The following is a 25,252-nucleotide window of genomic DNA, read 5'->3' on the forward strand; positions in this document are numbered from 1 at the left end:
GTTGTCTTCCCTCTTCCTGTAGCCTAATCGCCACAGAAGGGGATGTGTGCCAGGCACAGAAGCCTCCTGTTTTACTCCTAGTTTCATATCGGTGTACTGTAACAAAGGTCTGTTTCTCTGTCCTTGTTCATCAATACCGGATTGTTCTGGCTATCAGGTGTTGGGAGTGGATTTCTGTTTATCTCAGACATTACTAATGTCATACAGGTTTATCTCAGACATTACTAGTGTCATACAGGTTTATCTCAGACATTACTAGTGACATACAGGTGTATCTCAGACATTACTTTCATACGGGTTTATCTCAGACATTACTAGTGTCATACAGGTGTATCTCAGACATTACTTTCATACGGGTTTATCTCAGACATTACTAGTGTCATACAAGTTTATCTCAGACATTACTAGTGTCATACAGGTGTATCTCAGACATTACTTTCATACGGGTTTATCTCAGACATTACTAGTGTCATACAGGTGTATCTCAGACATTACTTTCATACGGGTTTATCTCAGACATTACTAGTGTCATACAGGTTTATCTCAGACATTACTAGTGTCATACAGGTGTATCTCAGACATTACTTTCATACGGGTTTATCTCAGACATTACTAGTGTCATACAAGTTTATCTCAGACATTACTAGTGTCATACAGGTGTATCTCAGACATTACTAGTGTCATACAGGTGTATCTCAGACATTACTTTCATACGGGTTTATCTCAGACATTACTGGTGTCATACAGGCTTATCTCAGACATTACTGGTGTCATACGTTACTGGTTGAGGAGCGATTCAGTGCAGAGAGATCTGTTTACCAGCCTCTGATGCTCTTACTTGGAGAAACTTATGAGGCTAATGAGGCGTGATGCTCTGAAACCATAACCCCAGGAGAAACTACGGCGCATGAATAATTAACAGAACTACGGTAACCCGGCAACGAGCTGATTAAACGCTGAACAGTAAAGTCCTGTGTGCAGCTAGCCTCGCTGTGCCTGCAGGCCAGTTCACCGCTGGGCGAGGTGCGATCGGCCGATGGATATCGCCGCGTCGCCGCGAACGTTCCATAATCGCTCGACTTTGCTATCGAACGCCGCCGTGGATTCGTTAATGGACGGGGTCAAAGTTCAAGAGAATTTTAAGTCTCAGCGACGGGCACAGCGATGATTGTGACGACAATAAATTGCCTGTCGCTGCCGTATAAACCGACCAAATGTGACGGTCAATGGCAAACATCATACATCCCCTAACTGTAAACTGGCCTTAATACCTGGTGCACATGACTCCCAATGTTACACGTGAGCTAGGCTAACAGGAGGTGCAGGGATCAGTGAGCTAGGCTAACGGGAGGTGCAGGGATCAGTGAGCTAGGCTAACGGGTGCAGGGGACAGTGAGCTGGACGTAACGGGTGGCAACGGGAGGACAGTGGCTGGTAAGGTGCAGGGACATGAGCTAGCTAACGGGTGCAGGGGACAGTGAGCTAGGCTAACGGGTGCAGGGGACAGTGAGCTAGGCTAACGGGTGCAGGGGACAGTGAGCTGGGCTAACGGGAGGTGCAGGGAGCAGTGAGCTAGGCTAACTGGTGCAGGGGACAGTGAGCTAGGCTAACGGGTGCAGGGGACAGTGAGCTAGGCTAACAGGTGCAGGGGACAGTGAGCTAGGCTAACGGGTGCAGGGGACAGTGAGCTAGGCTAACTGGTGCAGGGGACATTGAGCTAGGCTAACGGGTGCAGGGGACAGTGAGCTAGGCTAACGGGAAGTGCAGGGGGCGGGTGGGGTATATGATACCCTAATCAGAACACAGCTGTGCTGCAGTCATTAACTCTACACAGCCCTTTATTCCACTGTTCTCTTCTCTGTGCTGAAAAGACAAACATTTGGTTAGATTATGAGGAAGAGGAGGGAGACCATGGGAATAATTCCTGTGGTGCAGTACAGTGCGAATGGATCCGTTCCTTAGCTTGAGATAATTAGCAGTAATTGCACTCGTCTTTGTCTGCTGTTCCAAGCTGAAAAGCAAACTTTGAGAGAATAATGAGCCCTTTTGTTCTTCTTGCGTAGACTCTGTGGGAAGATCCATTGGGACTGAATTGGGACTGTTTTGATAAATCTAGAGAAAAACTTAATGGCGTTTCTCTCTCTCTCTCTCTGTTTCCAGGCTGAGGCTCCACTGCAAGAGGAACAAGCTGGTTCGAGAGCTGGAGGAGACGGTCCGCCTGGCGTCCTCCCTGCACACGCAGCTGAAAAGGTATTCGCTGCGGCACGCCGACCGCCGAGCCTCCTCAGGACTGCTCATTACTCCAGGAAGAGTTTCTGTAACAGTTACATAACAGTTACACAGTCAGGTGTCACACGAAAAGCATCCCTGTGAAAGTGACTTATTCATAACGTCACCATGGATAGTGACCCATCTGCTGGTCCATTCATGGCATTAACGTGCCATTAATCCCATTATATTCTGTAGATGAAAAGAACCTGACCCTTAAAAAAGCACTTCTGGATCGCTGGTCTCGAGCTGTCGCTGGCTTCCGTGACTCTTCAGCGCTGTGCACGCTTGGCGTGTCTGAGCAGGAGCCGTTCTTCCGCTTTTCCAGAGAAGAAAACGTTCCACGTGCGTGGGCACGCGCTGCATGCCGTCCCCATGGGCTCCGTGCGCGTTCAGCAGTGGTTCAGTCCAGTTTAAACAAACAAACAAATGAGGAGAAAATCTTGAACATGTAGCGCGTAGGTGAGGCATGTTCTTGTGTTGCGTGAGGGTGAGGCGTGTTCACGTGGAGTGTGAGGGTGAGGCGTGTTCTCATGTAGCGTGTAGCGTGTTCACATGTAGCGTGTAGGTGAGGCGTGTTCTCGTGTGGCGTGAGGGTGAGGCGTTTTCTCATGTAGCGTGTAGCGTGTTCACATGTAGCGTGTAGGTGAGGCGTATTCTCGTGTGGCGTGAGGGTGAGGCGTGTTCTTGTGCGTGAGGCGAGGCTGTCCGTGGGGGGTAGCGGTTACATGGTGAGGTGTTCCTGAGAAGTGTACGTGTACAGGTGAGGCGGTACAGTAGCGGTAGCTGTCAAAAGTGTGGAGTTCCGGGAGCGTGTAGCGTGTTCACAGGGTGAGGGGAGCTTCGGAGGTGAGACGGTCACAGTGGGGGGTGAGGCTGTTACGTGACGGGACGTGTACAGGGGTGGGGGAGCGTTCCGGGACGTGTAGCGGTACAGGGGGGAGAGCAGCAGCACTCAGGACTGAGCAGGCCTGTGAAGCAGACTCGTGTCTGAGACAGAGACAGAGACAGAGACCCGACTCTTTCTGCCTCATAGCAGCAGATTAATGGAGCTCCTGGGGAGGTTCTTTAATCCACTGTCAGAAGCGTCTGATGCATCTGCGTCTGAGACCCTGGCAGTCTCTGATTCAGTGCTTATGGGCTGATGCTCTATATGCTGCTCTGATTCAGTGCTTATGGGCTGATGCTCTATATGCTGCTCTGATTCAGTGCTTATGGGCTGATGCTCTATATGCTGCTCTGATTCAGTGCTTATGGGCTGATGCTCTATATGCTGCTCTGATTCAGTGCTTATGGGCTGATGCTCTATATGCTGCTCTGATTCAGTGCTTATGGGCTGATGCTCTATATGCTGCACTGATTCAGTGCTTATGGGCTGATGCTCTATATGCTGCTCTGATTCAGTGCTTATGGGCTGATGCTCTATATGCTGCTCTGATTCAGTGCTTATGGGCTGATGCTCTATATGCTGCTCTGATTCAGTGCTTATGGGCTGATGCTCTATATGCTGCTCTGATTCAGTGCTTATGGGCTGATGCTCTATATGCTGCTCTGATTCAGTGCTTATGGGCTGATGCTCTATATGCTGCTCTGATTCAGTGCTTATGGGCTGATGCTCTATATGCTGCTCTGATTCAGTGCTTATGGGCTGATGCTCTATATGCTGCTCTGATTCAGTGCTTATGGGCTGATGCTCTATATGCTGCTCTGATTCAGTGCTTATGGGCTGATGCTCTATATGCTGCTCTGATTTGGATCTTATGGGCTGATGCTCTATATGCTGCTCTGATTTGGATCTCATGGGCTGATGCTCTATATGCTGCTCTGATTCAGTGCTTATGGGCTGATGCTCTATATGCTGCTCTGATTCAGTGCTTATGGGCTGATGCTCTATATGCTGCTCTGATTCAGTGCTTATGGGCTGATGCTCTATATGCTGCTCTGATTCAGTGCTTATGGGCTGATGCTCTATATGCTGCTCTGATTCAGTGCTTATGGGCTGATGCTCTATATGCTGCTCTGATTCAGTGCTTATGGGCTGATGCTCTATATGCGCTCTGATTCAGTGCTTATGGGCTGATGCTCTATATGCTGCTCTGATTCAGTGCTTATGGGCTGATGCTCTATATGCTGCTCTGATTCAGTGCTTATGGGCTGATGCTCTATATGCTGCTCTGATTCAGTGCTTATGGGCTGATGCTCTATAAGCCTCTGTAAGGCTCAGGGTCTAAATGTGCTGGACCACACTGGGGCAGCTGCTGCAGTCTCCTGTGGGTGTGTGGAAAACAGCCCGTTTCGGGGTGATGAAACTTCAGTGCAAGAGGCCTGCTCTTCTCCCCGCCCCGCGTCCCGCTAACGAGGCGCGGGGCTTTAATTAGGGCCTTCGCTCTGAGGCTGAACCGTCTGAAGCCCGGAGGAGTGGGAATGAGAGGAGGCTCTGCCCCCAGACAGACGCTAACGCTGCTGCTGTCCACACGCTAACACTGGCGTCCACGTGCTAACGCTGCTGTTAATGCGCTAACACTGGCGTCCACGTGCTAACGCCGCTGTTAATGCGCTAATTGCTGCCATTCACGCGCTAATTCTGGTGTTCATACACTAATGCTAGCGTCCATGTGCTAACGCTGATGTGTATGTGCTAACGCTGACGTGTACGTGCTAACGCTGACGTGCACATGCTAACACTGACATGTACGTGCTAATGCTGACGTGTACGTGCTAACGCTAGCGTCTCTGTGCCTCCGCAGCCTGTCGGCCAGCACGCTGTCCTGCTCCTCGGGCAGCAGCCGGGGCTCCCTGACGTCCAGCCGGGGGTCTCTGGCCACCTCCAGCCTGGGCTCCACGTCGTCCCTCAGCCTGGCGGACCTGTACGCGGACCAGCCCGAGCTGGGCGACCCCGACCTGCAGAGCAAGCTGGACACGCTTCTGCAGGAGGGCGGTCCGGCAGGCTCCTACCGGCCCGCCAGCTCCATCACCACCATCCACGAGAACGAGGTGATCGGGCCGGCGGGCAGGCCGGGGGACCCCGAGGCCCCCCCGCGCCTGCAGCCCCCCCGGCTCCCCGAGACGCCCCGCTCCATGAGCTCGCTCTCCCCCCGCTCCTCTCTGTCCTCGCTCTCCTCGCCCCCCCGCTCGCCCCTGGGCCCCGACGCCAGCTTCCTGTGCGGCGACGGCGGCAGCGTGTTCGTGGGCGCCGGGGGGGCGGGGCTGGACCTGGAGCTGCAGGCGCGGCTGGTGGAGCTGCACCTGGAGAGCGCCGGACGCTCCCGCCGGTCCGGCTCGGAGGCCGACGCCAGGCAGGACGGCACCACCGGCGCCGCGGACCCAAGCAGAGGTACCACGCCCGTCTCACCGTACACTGCGCTTACAAACCAAGGGTCAGAGGTCAGAGGCTGACATCCATCTCTATAAGCACGGTGCATTCCATATGCCAGGCTGTTTAGGCTTTTGTTTTGTTCATGGTCTTTTTTATGATCATAGAGGCCTGCGTTACTGAGATGGAGCACACTGTGCTTATTGAGATGGGTATGAGCGATGGCTTCAGAAGGTGACCTTTGACCTTTGACCCTCCTCGATGGGCAGTTTTCTTAGAGGAGCTTGTGGAACCAGAGAGGCGCTCATGAGCAATTTAGGAGATTTCTCCTGAAACCGTAGATCCCCTCTGAGAGAGCAGGGTCACGGCTGTGGTTACGGCGCTGTGCTACTCTACCTGTCCCGCCGTGGTGTGCACCTGCTCCAGACCCGCAACCCAACACCCCTCCCACGGGGCGCTGGGGCGTTCTGACGCGGTGTTATGTTCCTGTGTCTCTCCCCCCCCCCCTCCCCCAGATTCTGTTGCACAGTCGCGGGGGGCGGGGCCTGCTCTAAAGAAGGTGGGCGTGACCTCCGCGGTGTCGGACGAATCGGTGGCCGGGGACAGTGGAGTTTACGAGCCGTCGGAGAAGAGGTAAGGAGGCGGGACGGTTTGAGGGGGAGATGGGACTGTACCTCCTCTGTGACCAGAATAGACTGTAAGGTCTTACAGTGCTCGAGTGAATTAGGGTGCACTGCGTATATTTTCATGTCAAAAGCAGAAGCTAGTGTGCATGTAATGGACAGGGAACTGGGTTTGTGACTTATAAGTTGCAGGTTGGATTCCCAGGTAGATCACTGCGGTTGTGCCCTTGAGCTAAAGATACTTAACCTGCACATCACTGGGTGCATCACTGTAGTGAGTATGGTTGTGGCAGATTTGATCTCTGTGCTCGTTTAGGCCGGGCTGTGCAGGTTTGGTCTGTGTGCTTGTTTAGGCCGGGCTGTGCAGGTTTGGTCTGTGTGCTCGTTTAGGCCGGGCTGTGCAGGTTTGGTCTGTGTGCTGGTTTAGGCCGGGCTGTGCAGGTTTGGTCTGTGTGCTCGTTTAGGCCGGGCTGTGCAGGTTTGGTCTGTGTGCTCGTTTAGGCCGGGCTGTGCATATTTGGTCTGTGTGCTCGTTTAGGCCGGGCTGTGCAGGTTTGGTCTGTGTGCTCGTTTAGGCTGGGCTGTGCAGGTTTGGTCTGTGTGCTCGTTTAGGCCGGGCTGTGCAGGTTTGGTCTGTGTGCTGGTTTAGGCCGGGCTGTGCAGGTTTGGTCTGTGTGCTCGTTTAGGCCGGGCTGTGCAGGTTTGGTCTGTGTGCTCGTTTAGGCCGGGCTGTGCAGGTTTGGCCTGTGTGCTGGTTTAGGCCGGGCTGTGCAGATTTGGTCTGTGTGCTTGTTTAGGCCGGGCTGTGCAGGTTTGGTCTCTGTGCTCGTTTAGGTCGGGCTGTGCAGGTTTGGTCTGTGTGCTGGTTTAGGCCGGGCTGTGCAGGTTTGGTCTGTGTGCTGGTTTAGGCTGGGCTGTGCAGATTTGGTTTGTGTGCTCGTTTAGGCCGGGCTGTGCAGGTTTGGTCTGTGTGCTGGTTTAGGCCGGGCTGTGCAGGTTTGGTCTGTGTGCTCGTTTAGGCCGGGCTGTGCAGGTTTGGTCTGTGTGCTGGTTTAGGCCGGGCTGTGCAGGTTTGGTCTGTGTGCTGGTTTAGGCCGGGCTGTGCAGGTTTGGTCTGTGTGCTCGTTTAGGCCGGGCTGTGCAGATTTGGTCTGTGTGCTGGTTTTAGGCCGGGCTGTGCAGGTTTGGGCGTCTGTGTGCTCGTTTAGGCCTGGGCTGTGCAGGTTTGGGTCTCTGTGCTGGTTTAGGCCGGGCTGTGCAGGTTTGGTCTGTGTGCTGGTTAGGCCGGCTGCCGCAGGTTGGTCTGTGTGCTTGTTTAGGCCGGGCTGTGCAGGTTTGGTCTGTGTGCTGGTTTAGGCCGGGCTGTGCAGGTTTGGTCTGTGTGCTTGTTTAGGCCGGGCTGTGCAGGTTTGGTCTGTGTGCTGGTTTAGGCCGGGCTGTGCAGGTTTGGTCTGTGTGCTGGTTTAGGCCGGGCTGTGCAGGTTTGGTCTGTGTGCTGGTTTAGGCCGGGCTGTGCAGGTTTGTTCTGTGTGCTCGTTTAGGCCGGGCCCTCCCGCAGAGCCGCCGGTGACCAGAGAAGATGGCGGCGCTCTGGGCTGTGCTCAGGTCAGACTGGGGCTGAAGTACGATGTGAAGGAGAAGAGATTCACGGTGTTCATCACGCAGCTGGCCAACTGTGCAGCACTCCCCCTGCCACCGGACCACAGCGTGTACGTACCGCTCCTGTGTGTGTGTGTGTGTGTGTGTGTGTCTGTGTCATGTCTGTGTGTGGCTCTTCTCTGTGTCTGTGTCATGTCTGTGCTCAAATGGAGAGATTGTGGTTTCTGTTTGAAAGAAGCGTCTCTGCAGTATTCTGCAGTGGGCTTCCATCAAACGATGCCACTTCATGCACATTGATGTTTTTTACAGCGGTTGTGTATGTGGTGGACCGTTTCTCTTTCTGATTGGCCGCTCTAATCTCCTCCCTCTCTGCAGGTACGTGCGATTGGTCCTGCTGCCCTGCTCAGAGACGGCCCGGTGTCTGTTTCGAACCCGAGGCGCCCCGCCCCAGGAGGTGGTGGAGCTGAACGAAGTGTTCGGGGTGCCGGTGGCCCACAATGCCTTGCGGCAGAAGACCCTGCGCGTTGACGTGTGCTTCACCAGCAGGACTGGCCGGGAAGAATGCCTGGTGAGCGCTAACCCACGCTGTATAGCGCCCCCTGCAGGATACTACTGAATTCAGTTGCTGCTTTTGCCATGAATGCCATGGATACTTTCAGTCATACTGGCCAGTCATATTGTTCCAGTCATACGACAGTTTTGCCCTGCTCTGTTCATCCAGCTGTTGTCTCTTCAGTCGTGTGGCTGGTAACGTTGTGAACCAGCTGCAGTGCTGTGACACTCTTTGTTTTGACCGCTCTGGACAGGCTGGTGCTCAGATCAGCCTTGCTGAAGTGGGCGGTTCTGAGGAGAGGTCCAGTAGGTGGTACAACCTCCTGAACTACGCGTATCTGCCGGAGCTGCGCGTCCAGCACACCCAGCCGGGGACGTCCACAGGCCAGGACACGGTGAGCGGAGCTTCACTTTCACCCGGCTTCCACTTACCCGGGTGCTGTGGGGAGTTTTCACCAGGCAGTGCAGTGTTAGGCCTTGCTGTCTCTGGGACAGCCGCTCTGTGCAGTGCAGCCGCAGTCAAAGCTGTTAGTAGAGCCCTGAGCCTTTCGGTCTCAGGTCTGGATCATTTCTGAGTAGCGCTGCGCTCCTGTGGCTGAGATGCAGGCTTCACAGAGAGGGATATAATGGCTTTTTTCCTGCCAGCAGATTTGAGACGCGGTGTCTGCGGAGTGCAGCGTGGGGCAGGTGTGTGTGTGTAATTCTGCGGAGTGCAGCGTGGGGCAGGTGTGTGTGTTTAATGATGGAGAGTGCAGCGTGGGGCAGGTGTGTGTGTGTGTGTGTAATTCTGCAGAGTGCAGCGTGGGGCAGGTGTGTGTGTTTAATTCTGCAGAGTGCAGCGTGGGGCAGGTGTGTGTGTGTTTAATTCTGCAGTGTGCAGCGTGGGGCAGGTGTGTGTGTGTGTAATTCTGCAGTGTGCAGCGTGGGGCAGGTGTGTGTGTGTGTGTTTAATTCTGCAGAGTGCAGCGTGGGGCAGGTGTGTGTGTGTAATTCTGCAGAGTGCAGCGTGGGGCAGGTGTGTGTGTTTAATGATGGAGAGTGCAGCGTGGGGCAGGTGTGTGTGTTTAATTCTGCAGAGTGCAGCGTGGGGCAGGTGTGTGTGTTTAATGATGGAGAGTGCAGCGTGGGGCAGGTGTGTGTGTTTAATGATGGAGAGTGCAGCGTGGGGCAGGTGTGTGTGTAATGATGGAGAGGATGGCCGTGGGCAGGTGTGTGTGTGTAATGATGGAGAAGATGGCCGTGGGCTGGTGTTTATTGTCTCATGTTCCTGAGCGCGTCCTCGCGGGCTCATTACAGAGCCGCGTAACAAACCCGCTCTGCCCCTCTGCGTTTCAGAGCCCTCGCCCGGCAACGGAGCCCATCGCCGTGGCAACGGGCGCGGAGGTCGCCGGGGAGCAGGAGTGGTGAGTGGCTGCGTAACGCGTCTGCTTCCTGTTCCAGCGCACCTGAGCGGGGACACCCCCCCCCCCCCCCCCCCCCCCCCACCCCCCCCCCCCCCCCCTCCAGCGCCACACACAGGCGGGCTTCGGGGCCTCGTTGGGGCAGATCCCGTGTCACTGTGCGGCGCTTCCGTCTCCCTCGGCCCACAGGAATCTCGCCCAGCAGGTTCCCACAAAGGCCGCTCTCATCCTCCACTTCCTGTCGGGCCGCGAGGGAGTATCGGCCTCCCCAGCGCCGCTCTCAGTGAGAGGAGGGGGGCGGCCCGGCGGCGCTGACAGGGAGGGGCGGGGGCAGCACACAGAGCGGGTCGGCCGGGGGGGCAGCAGACAGACCTGCTCTCCCCTCTCTCTCTCTCGTTCTCCTCTCTATCCTTCTCTCTTCTCTTTCTCTCTCTCCCTCCTCTCCTCTCCACTCTCCCTCTCTTTTCTGCCTCCTCCCTCTCTCCCCCCTCTCTCAGTCTCTCTCCCCCTCCCTCCCTACCTCCTCCCTCTACTCTCTCTCCCCCTCCCTCCTTCCTTCTCTCCCTCTCTTCTGTCTCCTCTCTCTCTCTCTAATGGCACGGTGTCTCCCACAGGCACGAGGCTCTGGAGGGCCATGTCTTTGAGGACAGTGATGCTGAGGGGGAGGAGCTTCTGGAGGAGGAGGAGGAAGAGGAGGAGTCCAATCCAGACAGCCAATGGGAAGTGGAAGAGGAGGTGGCCAAGCCGACTCCTGCAGGAGTTAAGAGAGAGAGGGTATGTCTTACCATTTCTGTCTAGTGTTGAGCCCCGACCCTCTTTCTGCAAATGCATTTAAAAGTAGTTTCTGTTGCTGCTTGTGCTCTTGTATGTTGTGTTGACAGAGCTGGTGGGTATTCAGAGTGAATGTTGTGTTGGCGTAACGATTGTGTATTCAGTGTGTAGGTTGTGTTGTTTGACTGGTTGTGTATTCAGTGTGTAGGTTGTGTAGACGAAGCGATTGTGTATTCAGAGTGTAGGTTGTGTTGTTTGACTGGTTGTGTATTCAGTGTGTAGGTTGTGTAGACAGAGCGGTTGTGTATTCAGAGTGTAGGTTGTGTTGTTGGAGCGGTTGTGTGTTCAGAGTGAGGTCATTGCGCTCGCTCTTGCTGCAGGTGAATAAGGAGACGAGCATGGAGGATTTCTCCCGCCCAGCGTCCGTGGTTCGGCCCAAAGAGCGGAGGCCGCCCCCCCAGCAAAACCCCTTTGTGAGGGGCAACACCATCATCCGCTCCAAGACCTTCTCCCCCGGGCCGCAGAGTCAGTACATATGCAGGGTAAGACCTTCTCCCCCGGACCGCAGAGTCAGTACATATGCAGGGTAAGACCTTCTCCCCCGGGCCGCAGAGTCAGTACATATGCAGGGTAAGACCTTCTCCCCGGACCGCAGAGTCAGTACATATGCAGGGTAAGACCTTCTCCCCCAGACCGCAGAGTCAGTACATATGCAGGGTAAGACCTTCTCCCCCGGACCGCAGAGTCAGTACATATGCAGGGTAAGACCTTCTCCCCCGGGCCGCAGAGTCAGTACATATGCAGGGTAAGACCTTCTCCCCCGGACCGCAGAGTCAGTACATATGCAGGGTAAGACCTTCTCTACCAGACCGCAGAGTCAGTACATATGCAGGGTAAGACCTTCTCTACCAGACCGCAGAGTCAGTACATATGCAGGGTAAGACCTTCTCCCCCGGACCGCAGAGTCAGTACATATGCAGGGTAAGACCTTCTCTACCAGACCGCAGAGTCAGTACATATGCAGGGTAAGACCTTCTCCCCCGGACCGCAGAGTCAGTACATATGCAGGGTAAGACCTTCTCCCCCGGACCGCAGAGTCAGTACATATGCAGGGTAAGACCTTCTCTCTCAGACCGCAGAGTCAGTACATATGCAGGGTAAGACCTTCTCCCCCGGACCGCAGAGTCAGTACATATGCAGGGTAAGACCTTCTCCCCCGGACCGCAGAGTCAGTACATATGCAGGGTAAGACCTTCTCCCCCGGACCGCAGAGTCAGTACATATGCAGGGTAAGACCTTCTCCCCCGGACCGCAGAGTCAGTACATATGCAGGGTAAGACCTTCTCCCCCGGACCGCAGAGTCAGTACATATGCAGGGTAAGACCTTCTCCCCCGGGCCGCAGAGTCAGTACATATGCAGGGTAAGACCTTCTCTACCAGGCCTCAGAGTCAGTACATATGCAGGGTAAGACCTCTCTCAGACCGCAGAGTCAGTACATATGCAGGGTAAGACCTTCTCTACCAGACCGCAGAGTCAGTACATATGCAGGGTAAGACCTTCTCCCCCGGACCGCAGAGTCAGTACATATGCAGGGTAAGACCTTCTCTACCAGGCCGCAGAGTCAGTACATATGCAGGGTAAGACCTTCTCCCCCGGACCGCAGAGTCAGTACATATGCAGGGTAAGACCTTCTCTACCAGGACGCAGAGTCAGTACATATGCAGGGTAAGACCTCTCTCAGACCGCAGAGTCAGTACATATGCAGGGTAAGACCTTCTCCCCCAGACCGCAGAGTCAGTACATATGCAGGGTAAGACCTCTCTCAGACCGCAGAGTCAGTACATATGCAGGGTAAGACCTCTCTCAGACCGCAGAGTCAGTACATATGCAGGGTAAGCACACGCCAGCATGCACAAACACACAGAGATGCACTCCGACACATGCAGACAGTCAGGTGGGCACAGTTTCTGTTTTCTGCTCATGTCTCAGTTTTGCTCTCATCGTTTTCTTACACTTTTACTTCCTGTCATTTGCAGATAAACCGCAGCGACAGCGACAGCTCCACGCTGTCCAAGAAGTCCCCGTTCGTCAGGAACTCCTCAGAGAGACGCAGCGTGAGGATGAAGAGGGTAATGAGCGTGAAACGGTCCCTCTTGTGCCCCCCCTCCCCACCTCACCCCCACGGGACCCCCCCTCATCACGTCTTAAATACTATTGATTGTGATTGCAGGCTCTGTGTTGATGTGGAAGGTGATTGTGGGCTCTGTGTCGATGCAGAAGGTGATTGCGGGCTCTGTGGTGATGGGGGAGGTGATTGCGGGCTCTGTGTTGATGTGGAAGGTGATTGCGGGCTCTGTGTTGATGTGGAAGGTGACTGCGGGCTCTGTGCTAATGTAGAAGGTGATTGCGGGCTCTGTGTTGATGTGGAAGGTGACTGCGGGCTCTGTGCTAATGTAGAAGGTGATTGCGGGCTCTGTGTTGATGTGGAAGGTGACTGCGGGCTCTGTGTCGATATGGAAGGTGATTGTGGGTGATGATGTGGAAGATGATTGCGGGCTCTGTGTCAATGTGGAAGGTGATTGCGGGCTCTGTGTCGATATGGAAGGTGATTGTGGGTGATGTTGATGTGGAAGGTGATTGCGGGCTCTGTGTCGATGTGGAAGGTGATTGCGGGCTCTGTGTCGATGTGGAAGGTGATTGCGGGCTCTGTGTCGATGTGGAAGGTGATTGCGGGCTCTCTGTCGATATGGAAGGTGATTGTGGGCTCTGTGTCAATGTGGAAGGTGATTGTGGGTGATGTTGATTTGGAAGGTGATTGTGGGCTCTGTGTCGATGTGGAAGGTGATTGCGGGCTCTGTGTTGATGTGGAAGGTGACTGCGGGCTCTGTGCTAATGTAGAAGGTGATTGCGGGCTCTGTGTTGATGTGGAAGGTGACTGCGGGCTCTGTGTCAATGTGGAAGGTGATTGCGGGCTCTGTGTCGATATGGAAGGTGATTGTGGGTGATGTTGATGTGGAAGGTGATTGCGGGCTCTGTGTCAATGTGGAAGGTGATTGCGGGCTCTGTGTCGATGTGGAAGGTGATTGCGGGCTCTGTGTTGATGTGGAAGGTGATTGCGGGCTCTGTGTTGATGTGGAAGGTGATTGTGGGTAATGTCGATGTGGAAGGTGATTGCGGGCTCTGTGTCGATGTGGAAGGTGATTGCGGGCTCTCTGTCGATATGGAAGGTGATTGTGGGCTCTGTGTCAATGTGGAAGGTGATTGTGGGTGATGTTGATTTGGAAGGTGATTGTGGGCTCTGTGGTGATGCGGAAGGTGATTGCGGGCTCTGTGGTGATGCGGAAGGTGATTGCGGGCTCTGTGGCAATGTGGAAGGTGATGGCGGGCTCTGTGGTGATGTGGAAGGTGATTGCGGGCTCTGTGGTGATGTGGAAGGTGATTGCGGGCTCTGTGGTGATGTGGAAGGTGATTGCGGGCTCTGTGTCGATGCGGAAGTTGATTGCGGGCTATGTCGGGTTCTGTTGGCTCTGCAGACGGCGCTGCAGGCGAAGGGTCTGGACGGGCTGCTGCGGACGCCGCTGGACCTGGAGCTGGACCTGCAGGCGTCGCGGACGCGGCACAGCCGCCTGGCGGAGGAGCTGCGTGTGCTGCGCCAGCTGAAGGAGCAGCTGGAGGAGGCGTGGTCTCAGGGCCGGAGCCGCCTCCCCTCCTGGGTGCAGGAGGACGAGCGATTCGCCCTCCTGCTGCGGCACGCCGAGAGACGGGTGAGAGTCCCCGCCCCCTTTACTGAGCGTTCGTCAGCTGCAGCACCTGCAGCACCTGTTAGAATAGAGCAGCGTCCCTTTACAGAGAGAGAGAGAGAGAGAGACTCACCTGAGGGGGAGGGAGGAGAGGGATGGCGGGAACTGCTGTGATGTCACACAGACTCTCGCGTCCGCCAGCTCTGCTCTGCTGCTCGTGTTGTTTCAGTATATTTACCTTCACCTGCAGGTGTTTGTACGCATGTACATAAATATGCTTTCCCCTCTCTGTGTGCAGTTAAGCGAGCTTTGGCTTGACCAGGGCCTCTGTCCAAATAAGGCCCGCTCCAGCAGGGCGTGTATCGGCAGGGCATGTAAACATCAGCGCATAGTGAATTTGAATATGTACTTTCCATGCCCATGAAGACACTAATGCATCATAGACTACGTTGTGTACAGTAAAATGATAATGTTCTGCCATCAGGACAGTGCTGGCTGTGTTCTAGCTTTCACTGCAAATCGGTCCATCAAAAACAGTGTGAAAGCCGCCTGCCAACACTTGTGTTGCGGTATGCGAAGTGTCCTCATTCGAGAATAGCGCTGACCTCTTGAGAGACACTCGATTTCACTGTGAGTGGGAGGTGGAGGGGAAGAAATAAGGTATTTAAGTAACATATTTCATTCATAAATGATGAAATACAAATTTTTGTTGGTAAAAGAATATTTTTGGTATAGTTTGTTGTTTCCACTCATAGTCTGCTTGCAGGAGTCCTGAAATTTTCCTGGCCACTCGAGGGCTTGTGTTAAAACATTGTTTTTTTTTCTGAAGTGGTCCCAAAAAAGTAGTTTTGCTTCCAAAGCGCTGAGATTCTCAAGTGCAGTTTGGGATGGATTAGCGTAACGGCGAGGTCATTGTTGAGCATGCGCTGATCCGAGCCCCTCCCTTCTCCGCCCCCCCCCTGCGCCCGCAGACTGCGGAAGAGCAGCAGCAGGAGCAGCGGGTGGAGAGGATGATGCGCGCGGCCGCCAAGGACGTGCACAAGATCCGCGGGCAGAGCAGGAACGAGGTCCCCGAGGTGCAGTCCTTCAGGTGAGCTCGCTGGACGGCGCCCCCTTCAGGACGGGCTGTCTCTCTGCAGTGTTATAACGAGCCCGTTCCGTGTCGTTGTATTCTCGGACGATCTCACGGGTCACCTTGTTCTGGCGCTAACGTTTTTCTCTGCAAATGCTTCAGAGAGAAGATGGCCTTCTTCACCCGAGCGAAGATCAACATTCCAGACCTCCCTGCCGACGACGTGTAGAAAAGTTCAAGTATTCTCCAGTCCTAGCTGCTGTTTCCATGGGGATGGGACAGACTTCTGGTGGTATTATGAAGAAATGGGAAAAAAATATATATGTAAATTAGAAAAAAAAAGTCTCATTTTAAAACACTGGGTTATAGATTTGAATTGCTAATCTGTATATTTTTTTTAAATGACTTATTTTTTTTGTCATTGTAGCATTATTTTACTGTTACTAATTAGTGTACTTTGTTAGATGTAATATGTTAGCATATTCTTCAGATAGAGACACACACACACACCAGTGCATGTTATGTGAAATATGAGAATAACTGGAAGAATATTGCTGTGTTGGTAAACGGACCAAACCGTTCTACAATGTGAATATGGACACCAGTGGTACCGGTCCGGTACACACGGCGGGAGGATGTTGCCTGGAAACCAGCGGCTGCTCCACGCGTGCCGATGATGGGTGATGATGATGATGATGCGGCTGGATTAATGTGGCATTGCACACGTGCGTGCGGTCTGTCCGTCAGTGAGCCTCAGAGTAGCACCAGCACGCACGTGCTCAGTTCGGCTCTGGGAGGGGGGGGTGGGGGGGAACTGCACTTACCTTCAGCCAATCTCAGGTCGCCCCGAGGAGCGTGTGCACTTTAAATGGCCGCGGGGGAACGCGGCACCCCCAGCCCTCGCTAACTGCGCCCCTCCCCGCTGGCTTCAGAAAGGGCGCTCGCGGTTTTCACTCAACCAATCGGGAAAGCACAGAGCCTCCTCCGCTCACCGGACCCCGGTCCCCCCACCACTTTACGATCGAATGTCCAGACTGATTTTAAACTGACTTTGATCCGTCTTTACTCTGTCAGGGTGGCGTGTTCTACGCCACTGTTAATATTGTGCTCCAGCAAGTGGAGAGCAGCCACAGCACATAAAATTACTGCAGTATCTTACAGTAATGAACAACTACAATCTGCCTTTGAATTGGTGAGATTAGCTGAGCCCATCTGAACGTCCCCGGACCCAACACTTCAGTCAAAAGATCCCCAAGGATTTTGTTGTGCTTTTTTTTTCATATATAACAAGGAGCTTAAAGTTCCAATCGGACCCATCTTCATAGAGTGCTTACTGACGCAGGAAATGTAACTGGTGCACTTCACAAAAGCAGCCGTGGATTGATCTTGGTGGATGAGCGATGATGTTTATTTTTCTAGAAGAATGGGAGGTGTCTGTGGAGCAGTGCTCTGGCTGTGGAACTGGAGCGCTGAACTGGAGCGCAGCCTCTGCGGGGACGTGCAGACGAGAGCAGCCCATTGGCCGGTCTCGCCGTAGACACTTAATTATGTATGACAGCACAGACGCACAGCAGCAGAGTCCACAAAATGGAAGATTTTATCTGCCATAAATTTTTATCATGGTTTTTTTAACACCGTGCACTTAACAGTCATGCCCATCGTCAATATAATTTACGGACATAATCAATTACAGCGTTTCCTCAGTGGCTGTGATCTCTTATTTTTGTGTAACTTGTCTGATTTGTGCGTTATCATTGAATCGGATGTTTGACGATTGTTTTTTGCTTTTCTCTAAAGAATGTGGATGAATGCACTTACTGTCCTTTCTGATTGTCCTAACAAACTTTTTATAATGCTGTTTTCCTGGAGTGAGATAATGAATCCTGTTAATGTCATAGCTGATACACCCTTTTTCAATTTTATTTTAATTTATTTTTTATTTTTTGCTTGGTGAGCAGTATGTTCTGTTCGCCTGGGTCTGTACTGCGTGTAGTTTTGGATTCATTTTAATCTGATTTGATCTGCAGCCCCCCCCCCCCCCCGTCCCACAGAAGATGCTGCTGATGTTGAGCCTGCTCACGCATGTCTGGACTGTTTGTGCTCTCAGAGTTCATCCCGCAGGACGTTCCCTGCTGTTGGAACAGGGTGCTCTGGCGTATAATCACCGCGAGGCCCCAGAGCACAAACCGGCCTTCTGTTCGCCTGCGTTTCCATAGCGGCTCGCTGGCACGGCCTCACCAGCGCGGTGCGCGCCTGCTGCGTTTGTGGAGAATGTTCTGATAAACGCCGCCCAAACCGAACTACGTTTCCCACGTTCCCCGGCGGCAGTGCTCTGTCGTCGGGTGATCTTCTGCGGTACAAATGTCACCTGGCTGAGTTGCTCGGCAACCGGTTCTGCAGAGGCGCCCAGATAAGATCCTGTGGGACCCGTTCCTCTACAGCTGGGGTCTGCACCTGAGACTGCAACGCTGTACTGTAGGCCAGTATTACAGTACACTACTGTACCTCTACGCTACAGTGCTGTTCCTGTACAGCGTTACAGTCTACAGGTTTTGTTTTTTATTTTTTTTTATTTTTTTAAAGATGAAATGTTCATATACAGGTTTCACGGCACAACTGTTTAGATATTCCAGGCATTTGATTCCAGTGGTTTTGTCTTGCACAGTCTTGCAGCAGTTTTGTTTTTAAATAGGAAGCACAAAAATCTGCTTTTCCCATCCAGGTCCCCTAATAATGCACAAAAGCTTTACTTGTAACCAAAACTCCTTCTGATCCTCACTCCGACATAGCAATACACCCCCCCCCCCCCACACTCCCTCCCGGGCTGTCTGTTCTGTAGGGTACGTCTTCCTCATATAACACATTTATATAGATCTGAAGCATTGGGCAAAAGGGCATCACACTACACCAGGGATCAGCAACTCACGGTCCTCGAGGGCCGAGAACTGCTGGTTTTCCACCCTCCCTTTGCCTGGGAGTCAGGTGTGAAGACAGTCTGGCCAATCAGTAGCACTAATTACCCGGGAGCAAAGACAACTAGGTCTGGATTTCGATTCGAGGGCCAGAGTTGATGATCCCTGCACTACACCAATGTTTTTCAGACACTGTGTGCGTTCGTGCATGTGTGTATGTGTGTGTGTGTGTGTGTGTGTGTGCGCGCGCGCATGTGTGTGCCTGCTTGTGTTTCTCTCCCTGTTCTGTTCCCAGTGTAAAGAACCGCATGTCCAGGTTCCCACTGCAGGGGGCGCACTTTACTGTGTAAGAAACCTTACGGCTGCATCTTGCTTACGTTTGGAATTTCTTCAGAAATTCATCTTAGGAAATCTTAACATGTCATTTTATGCCTTTTTAGAGGATTACCTTGATTCAAGGTACAAAAACATTTAGCCTGTTTAAGGGGTGTACCACTGTAGGCCAATATTCTTTTTAAGAATGTTAAACTTGTTTCTACATTGAAAACAGATGTGAATATGATATAGAATACATCAGAAAGCAGTAGGCAAATTTTATTTTTTTTCCCCCACTTGAGAGTCTGGGTTATATTGTTTTTAGTCGAGTGTTACCTGGGGATATTTTATTGTGGCGGTACTGGGAATAAAAATGTTAAAGAAAGTCTTACATTAGGACTTTAGGGATTAGAATGTATATGAAGCATGATTACATGTGATTAATGAAACGTGTCTTGATTGACTAGGCGCTCTGTAATGCTGAATCTAAGGCTTGGGCTTAATGTGCTTATGTAACTCTTGGCATGTTTGTTGTTGATGAAACTCGCAGGCGGTAATAATCACACAGGTTTATGTACGTTTTCCTTTCGAGCGATCGAGTGTCCTGACCTCTGGAATCCACTGTAGCCGTCGTCAGATGAATGATCTGTGTCACGCGGTCTCCAACTTTGATCGTTTGTTTTGAAGTTCAAGTATTTTTATTTTTAATTTTTGTTGTTTGATTTTGAATCTGTTGTATTAAAAGATGGCGATGATCCTGATCTTTATATTGTGATGGTTGGTGAGACTCGGCATGTATTTATTGCACTTTTGTGATTTGGGTGTACTCTCTGTTCTTATTTTCCCATGAGACTTTTCAAAGCTGTGAATTTAACATTTGACACTGCTATGTGGACCAGCATTGTAAATATTTCACTAGCACAAGAACATGTTTTGTAGTTTCACAACAAATATATGAAGTGTTTTTTTTTCTTCTATGAGGTCTGTGTCTGCATTTCTTGTGTGCCATTTGTCTCGTTTAATTTGTGATGTAGATTGTAAAAGTGTATTTGCATCATTCTGTGCCGAACGTAATTCTCCTTAAGAGCTGTGTGTGTTGTTTCTGCATTTATGTAAAACCTATGGAATATTATTTTACATTGAATCTCTTGTTGTTGCACGTTTGCAGATGGATAAATTATTCGGATTATACCGTTAGCACAGAAGAGACAAAATATTTTGAATGCGGGCTGAGTGGGTAGATTCTAACATGAATGGTAATTGTTGAAATTCTAACTGATGTGATATTGAAATCCCAAATAGTTATTTGTAAACGGATACGTACCGTGCAGGTTTCGTCCACAGGGGGGCGTAAATTAAGCAGTGGGTAGCTCATATGCTGGCATTACTCTTGCATTTCGGCTTTTTGCTTCTCTTCGGCTGCCGGTTCGTCGGAAACTCGTATAACCGGAAGTAACTCCTAACCATCAGCGTGCTCAGTGCCAACTTAAATATTAGCCTGTAGATATAATAACCAAACTGCGACAGTGTTTCCTCGGAAAATGGGAGATCCCGTGGCAGAGTATGCATCCAGAATTCAACAGCAGGTCAGTCAGCGGGTTCAAAGTCTTTGTATTTATACGATTTCTTAAACCGAAACCTTTTCTCGTAGTTTCACTCGTGCTGATGCAATGTGATAAATCCATTCCATCACATCAGCTAGCAAGCGAATGTTAGCTGCTTAAATGACATTCTGTAGCTGCTTTGCAAGACCTGTCTAATGTGTATGCTCGCGACATAGAGCAGTTATTAATGTAATTAGATGGCTGACTAAATTTTATCAGTATGCACAAATTATGAAACTACATGTCATCCGATTTAGCAGCTAACACGTCGCCCTCTAGCTTTACGATCGCTATCTATCATATATTTAGAAAGCTACCGCTAGCTAACTTGGTAGATAACTAGATTGTGTGCTGTTAACTGTGACACCAGTCTCAATTTCATTCAAAAATACTTTGCTCTTTAACGTAACTGGGCTATCATTTGCTGAAAGGCTCACCAATTTACGGACCGAGTAAGGGATCGGAGGAAAGTGGCCGTTTCTTTGCTATAGCTATATATCTAGACTAGTTAACATGTAACAAACTAGTTAGGACCCACGTTAATAATCCATCTTTGGGGAGGCTTGCTTGGTAAGAAATCTTACTACGCTGTCAACCGGACTCGTGTTAACTACATGGCTATCTAGCAGGATAGGGAGGTCGAACGTTCTGCCTGCAATGTAATCACAATGGGAGTTCCACACAAACATCAAACAAAATTGGCATCTGGGCTCACTTTAACAGGTCATTTAACAAGGAAATATACAAAATCAGAGTCAAGAAAGCTATTAGATCGTTTCAAAAGTGCACTGACAGTTCAGTGATGGCACTTTTATGGTAAATTGACTATATTTATATAGCACTTTTATCCAAAGCGCTTTACAATTGATACCTCTCATTCACCCATTCACACACACACCAACAGTGAAAGGCTGCAATGCGAGGTACCAGTCAGCTCGTTGGGAGCAATTAGGGGTTAGGTGTCTTGCTCAGGGACACTTCGACACGCCCAGGGCGGGGGATCGAACCGGGAAACCCTCAGACTGCCAGACAACCGCTCTTACCTCCTGAGCTATGTCATCCCTAATTTATGATGATTTAGCTCAGTTTACAAGCATTTGTGCATGCATTTAACGCTGCACTGAAATCAATTGGTCATTAAAAAAAATCTAAACGCACCAAAGGCATTATTACACATTTTATAACAAGAAAAACTCACTGAGAAATGAATTTATTATTTATTGATACTTTCGTATATTTCGGTGTCCTAAAAACGTTACAGCTACCAGCGTCCTGGGGGGACTTCTACAGCCATTTCAGAAACAAAATGGCACCAAAAAACAAACAAACAATCAAACAAAATCGGCGCTCGATATCTTATTCGAAATAACTCCAGATGGGATTTTGTATTGGTGAAATGAAATGTCATTCAAACTGTAGTTAAGCCCTCTCTTGTCATCATTCCGACTGTTCGATTCTGATCCGTTATGCCAGTAAAGAGGCTCTCCAATGTTTTATGTCATGGTGGCTCGACCAGTAAATCTAGTTTGAACAAAAACATTTTTGCGTGCGGATCTTAACCAAGATCGTGTCTACAGTATGGCATAACGGATTTCAGTTTTATGAATGGGTGTTTTTTTATTAGGGTTAAATGGCCACATGAGCTCGGTCGATTCCAGCATAGACATAGCCACCGGGCAGCTGTTTGAAACGGAGACATTTTTGCACGTATTGCGTTTTGAGAGTACAGTTTTCATTAAATGACGCATCCCATAACAATACCAGTAAATGAGTACAGTATATTCGTTTTACTGTACGAATAGCATACAATATTGGTTCATATTGTTGAAGGAAAACGGATAACCCCACCCTAAAAATCGCACAGGTGATGATGCGTTTCCCTCCAACAATTCTGGCAAATTAGAGATTCACGTGTTTTTATTTGACTATACTGTAGCATTTATGACATTATGCATGCAACATAAACTGTCAAAATATGTTTTGTGGAAGATGACCGTAACAGATTTGGCCTCCGTTTAATTCCAGGTTTCGGTTTCACTTACGGTTCACGTGATTTCCAGTAAGTTTGCCCGTTATAGTAAATTGTTATCAGCAACATTTGCTGATTAGTTAGGACACGTCACGTTAATGCTTGATGTCCTGTCTGTATATATTCTCGAAGCCCAGCCTTTGTTGACTTCAGATCACTCGTACGCTTGTCATCGCTTTAGGCAGACGGAATAAAATATAGTTTGCAAAATAGTTGTATGCTTCTGTGATTCTGTGCGTCCTCAAATTATCCAAGTTGGTTTTCGTTTACGACTTAGCTGCGTTTCCTGCTCGCGCGTCTCTCTAGGAGCGGGAAATAAAGTGTCTCTCAGCTGAAATTGAGAATCTGAAGAATCCGGAGACTCTCGGAATTTCATCCCAGCTGAATGAGCTCCGAGACGAGAACGCAAGACTGAAGTATCGCCTGAACATCCTTAAGAGAGTGAGTACTGTGCATTAATATTAATCACATTACGGCATATTCTGGGTGGATTCTTGCACTTATCTTGCTGTTGTACCCTTGAGCAACGTACTTAACCTGCATTGCTTCAGTATATATCAGGCTGTATAAATAGATGCTGTGTAAATGTTACTGCATGTAAAAAGTTGTGTAAATTGATCTGCATAAGAACATCTGCTAAATGTCTCTAATGTAATGGTTAATTGCACTTGGATTTTTTTGGTTGTAAACAATAGGATACATAGCGCTACCTTACTGAAAATTCCAGCTGCTGGGATTCTAAACTGGTTTAAGATGCTTTGCTATGTCTTCGACACGTCTAGCTGGTCACTAGCTTGACTAAGCTGGTTAAGCTGGTCGAGTCAAACTGGTGGACTAGCTGACTGTATATACTTGTCAGGTGATGCACAGCTGGTCAACCAGCTAACAGTTTTGAAAACACAGTTTAAACTAGTATAGGCTGGTTTTAAGCTGGAATTCTCGGCAGGGTAGGGTGGATCAGTGAAGTCGTTATCATGCACTTGCATGCGGACACGCCCAGCCTCGAGTATCTGAGGCGTTGAGGGCGGAGTTAACGCACCGTTACGGTGGTTGCCCCTGGCTGTGAATGGAATGGACTGGTAAATGGACTGCATTTATATAGCGCTTTTATCCAAAGCGCTTTACAATTGATGCCTCTCATTCGCCAGAGCAGTTAGGGGTTAGGGGTTAGGTGTCTTGCTCAAGGACACTTCGACATGCCCAGGGCGGGGTTTGAACCGGCAACCCTCCGACTGCCAGACAATCGGTCTTACCTCCTGAGCTATGTCGCCCCTGTGATTGACAGAGCCTTCAGGAAGAGAGGAGCCAGTGCAGCAAGGCCATGATCAACATCAACCAGCGCCTGCAGGGCGTCTTCGGGGACGCCATCCGCGCGGCCTTCCCCGACGTGGAGAACCCGCCCCTCACCATCTCGCCCAATCAGCAGGCCAAGTTCGGTGACTACCAGTGCAACAGCGCCATGGGGATGGCACAGGTGAGGAGGTGCCGCCCGCCCGCCCGCCTGCCCGTCCTTTATAACCGGTCTTTTAGGGTTCGATACGGGCCGGACCGGCCTGAGCGGGATCTTACATCTGTTGACAAACGATGAATGACTGAATGCGTTTATTTTAATAAGGCGGGCGTAGGCGTGTTGAAAATGACATGTGCTGTGTTCCATGGAGTGCTTCGCTGAGCGGGGTTATGGAGTGCTTCGCTGAGCGGGGTTATGGAGTGCTTCGCTGAGCGGGGGTTATGGAGTGCTTCGCTGAGCGGGGTTATGGAGTGCTTCGCTGAGCGGGGGTTATGGAGTGCTTCGCTGAGCGGGGTTATGGAGTGCTTCGCTGAGCGGGGTTAGGAGTGCTTCGCTGAGCGGGGTTAGGGAGTGCTTCGCTGAGCGGGGGTTATGGAGTGCTTCGCTGAGCGGGGTTAGGAGTGTTCGCTAGCGGGTTATGGAGTGCTTCGCTGAGCGGGGGTTAGGGAGTGCTTCGCTGAGCGGGGTTATGGAGTGCTTCGCTGAGCGGGGTTATGAGCGGGGTTATGGAGTGCTTCGCTGAGCGGGGGTTATGGAGTGCTTCGCTGAGCGGGGTTATGGAGTGCTTCGCTGAGCGGGGTCATGGAGGGTGAAGAACATCACGTGACGCTCGTTTCAGATAATGAAGGCAAACGGGCTGAAAGTCAGCCCCAGGGAGATCGCGGAGAAGATCGTTCAGAACATTCCGGACAACGACCTGATTGAGAAGACGGAGATCGCTGGACCAGGTCTGATTTTGTTTGTGAAAAATATGATTGTAGACAACTCTTGTTGGGGCTTTCTTACTGCCCAGTCCTAGAAGAGAGGTGAAGTAGATCCATACAGTCCGTTCCAATCCCTGAATTTCTGGGGATGATGTTTCTGAACAGTGTCTGAAGGATCTGTATTGTGTTTGTTTACTTGAAGGATTCATCAATGTTCACCTCAAGAAGGCCTTTGTGTCAAAACTTCTGACCAACCTGCTGGTGAATGGAGTGCAGCCTCCCCCTCTGGAATCAAAGAAAAGGGTATATTAATAATAATAATAATAATAATATTATTATTATTTCACTCATTTTGCAAGGATTTAATGCACTAAGTATCAGTATTTCAGGAATGTTGTGGGGGTGTGATTGACAGGTCATGGTTGTGTGATTGAGAGGTCGTAGTCGTGTAATTGACAGGCTGTGGTAATGTGATTGACAGGCTGTGCTCCTGTGATTGACAGGCTGTGCTCATGTATTTGACAAGTTGTGGTGATGTGATTGACAGGCTGTGGTAATGTGATTGACAGGCTGTGGTAATGTGATTGACAGGTGCTTGTGTGATTGACAGGTTGCGCTCGTGTATTTGACAGGTGCTGGTGGTGTGATTGACAGGCTGTGGTAATGTGATTGACAGGTGGTGGTGGACTTCTCCTCCCCCAACATCGCTAAGGAGATGCACGTGGGTCACCTGCGCTCCACCATCATCGGGGAGAGCATGTGCCGGCTCTTTGAGTTCCTGGGCTACGACGTCCTCAGGTGGGTGCGCTGGACCTGCTCAGCCCTGCCCCCTCCTCCGT

General features: G+C 50.9%; 3 protein-coding genes across 3 annotated transcripts in view; all 3 read left to right on the plus strand.

The window, feature by feature from the left end:
• wwc1 (WW and C2 domain containing 1) overlaps positions 1-19,543 on the plus strand; it is a 39,000-nt gene extending 19,457 nt beyond the window's left edge. The window contains exons 11-23 of the mRNA XM_064349424.1: positions 2,161-2,250; positions 5,016-5,602; positions 6,097-6,214; positions 7,746-7,913; positions 8,179-8,371; positions 8,610-8,750; positions 9,691-9,758; positions 10,370-10,529; positions 10,907-11,068; positions 12,564-12,656; positions 14,061-14,291; positions 15,239-15,357; positions 15,502-19,543. Coding sequence (XP_064205494.1) covers positions 2,161-2,250; positions 5,016-5,602; positions 6,097-6,214; positions 7,746-7,913; positions 8,179-8,371; positions 8,610-8,750; positions 9,691-9,758; positions 10,370-10,529; positions 10,907-11,068; positions 12,564-12,656; positions 14,061-14,291; positions 15,239-15,357; positions 15,502-15,568 — 2,197 coding nt within the window. The 3' untranslated portion in view covers positions 15,569-19,543. The remainder of the gene's footprint in view (positions 1-2,160; positions 2,251-5,015; positions 5,603-6,096; positions 6,215-7,745; positions 7,914-8,178; positions 8,372-8,609; positions 8,751-9,690; positions 9,759-10,369; positions 10,530-10,906; positions 11,069-12,563; positions 12,657-14,060; positions 14,292-15,238; positions 15,358-15,501) is intronic.
• nop16 (NOP16 nucleolar protein homolog (yeast)) overlaps positions 1-25,252 on the plus strand; it is a 288,906-nt gene that overhangs the window by 28,411 nt on the left and 235,243 nt on the right. The gene's annotated exons all lie outside the window — the stretch shown is intronic.
• rars1 (arginyl-tRNA synthetase 1) overlaps positions 19,988-25,252 on the plus strand; it is an 11,670-nt gene continuing 6,405 nt past the window's right edge. Inside the window, exons 1-6 of the mRNA XM_064349680.1 lie at positions 19,988-20,152; positions 22,506-22,640; positions 23,485-23,673; positions 24,329-24,437; positions 24,616-24,716; positions 25,090-25,211. Of these exons, the coding sequence (XP_064205750.1) occupies positions 20,108-20,152; positions 22,506-22,640; positions 23,485-23,673; positions 24,329-24,437; positions 24,616-24,716; positions 25,090-25,211 (701 nt within the window). The 5' untranslated portion in view covers positions 19,988-20,107. The remainder of the gene's footprint in view (positions 20,153-22,505; positions 22,641-23,484; positions 23,674-24,328; positions 24,438-24,615; positions 24,717-25,089; positions 25,212-25,252) is intronic.

Source organism: Anguilla rostrata, chromosome 9 (assembly GCF_018555375.3).
Source record: "Anguilla rostrata isolate EN2019 chromosome 9, ASM1855537v3, whole genome shotgun sequence".
NCBI classification, from domain to species: domain Eukaryota; kingdom Metazoa; phylum Chordata; class Actinopteri; order Anguilliformes; family Anguillidae; genus Anguilla; species Anguilla rostrata.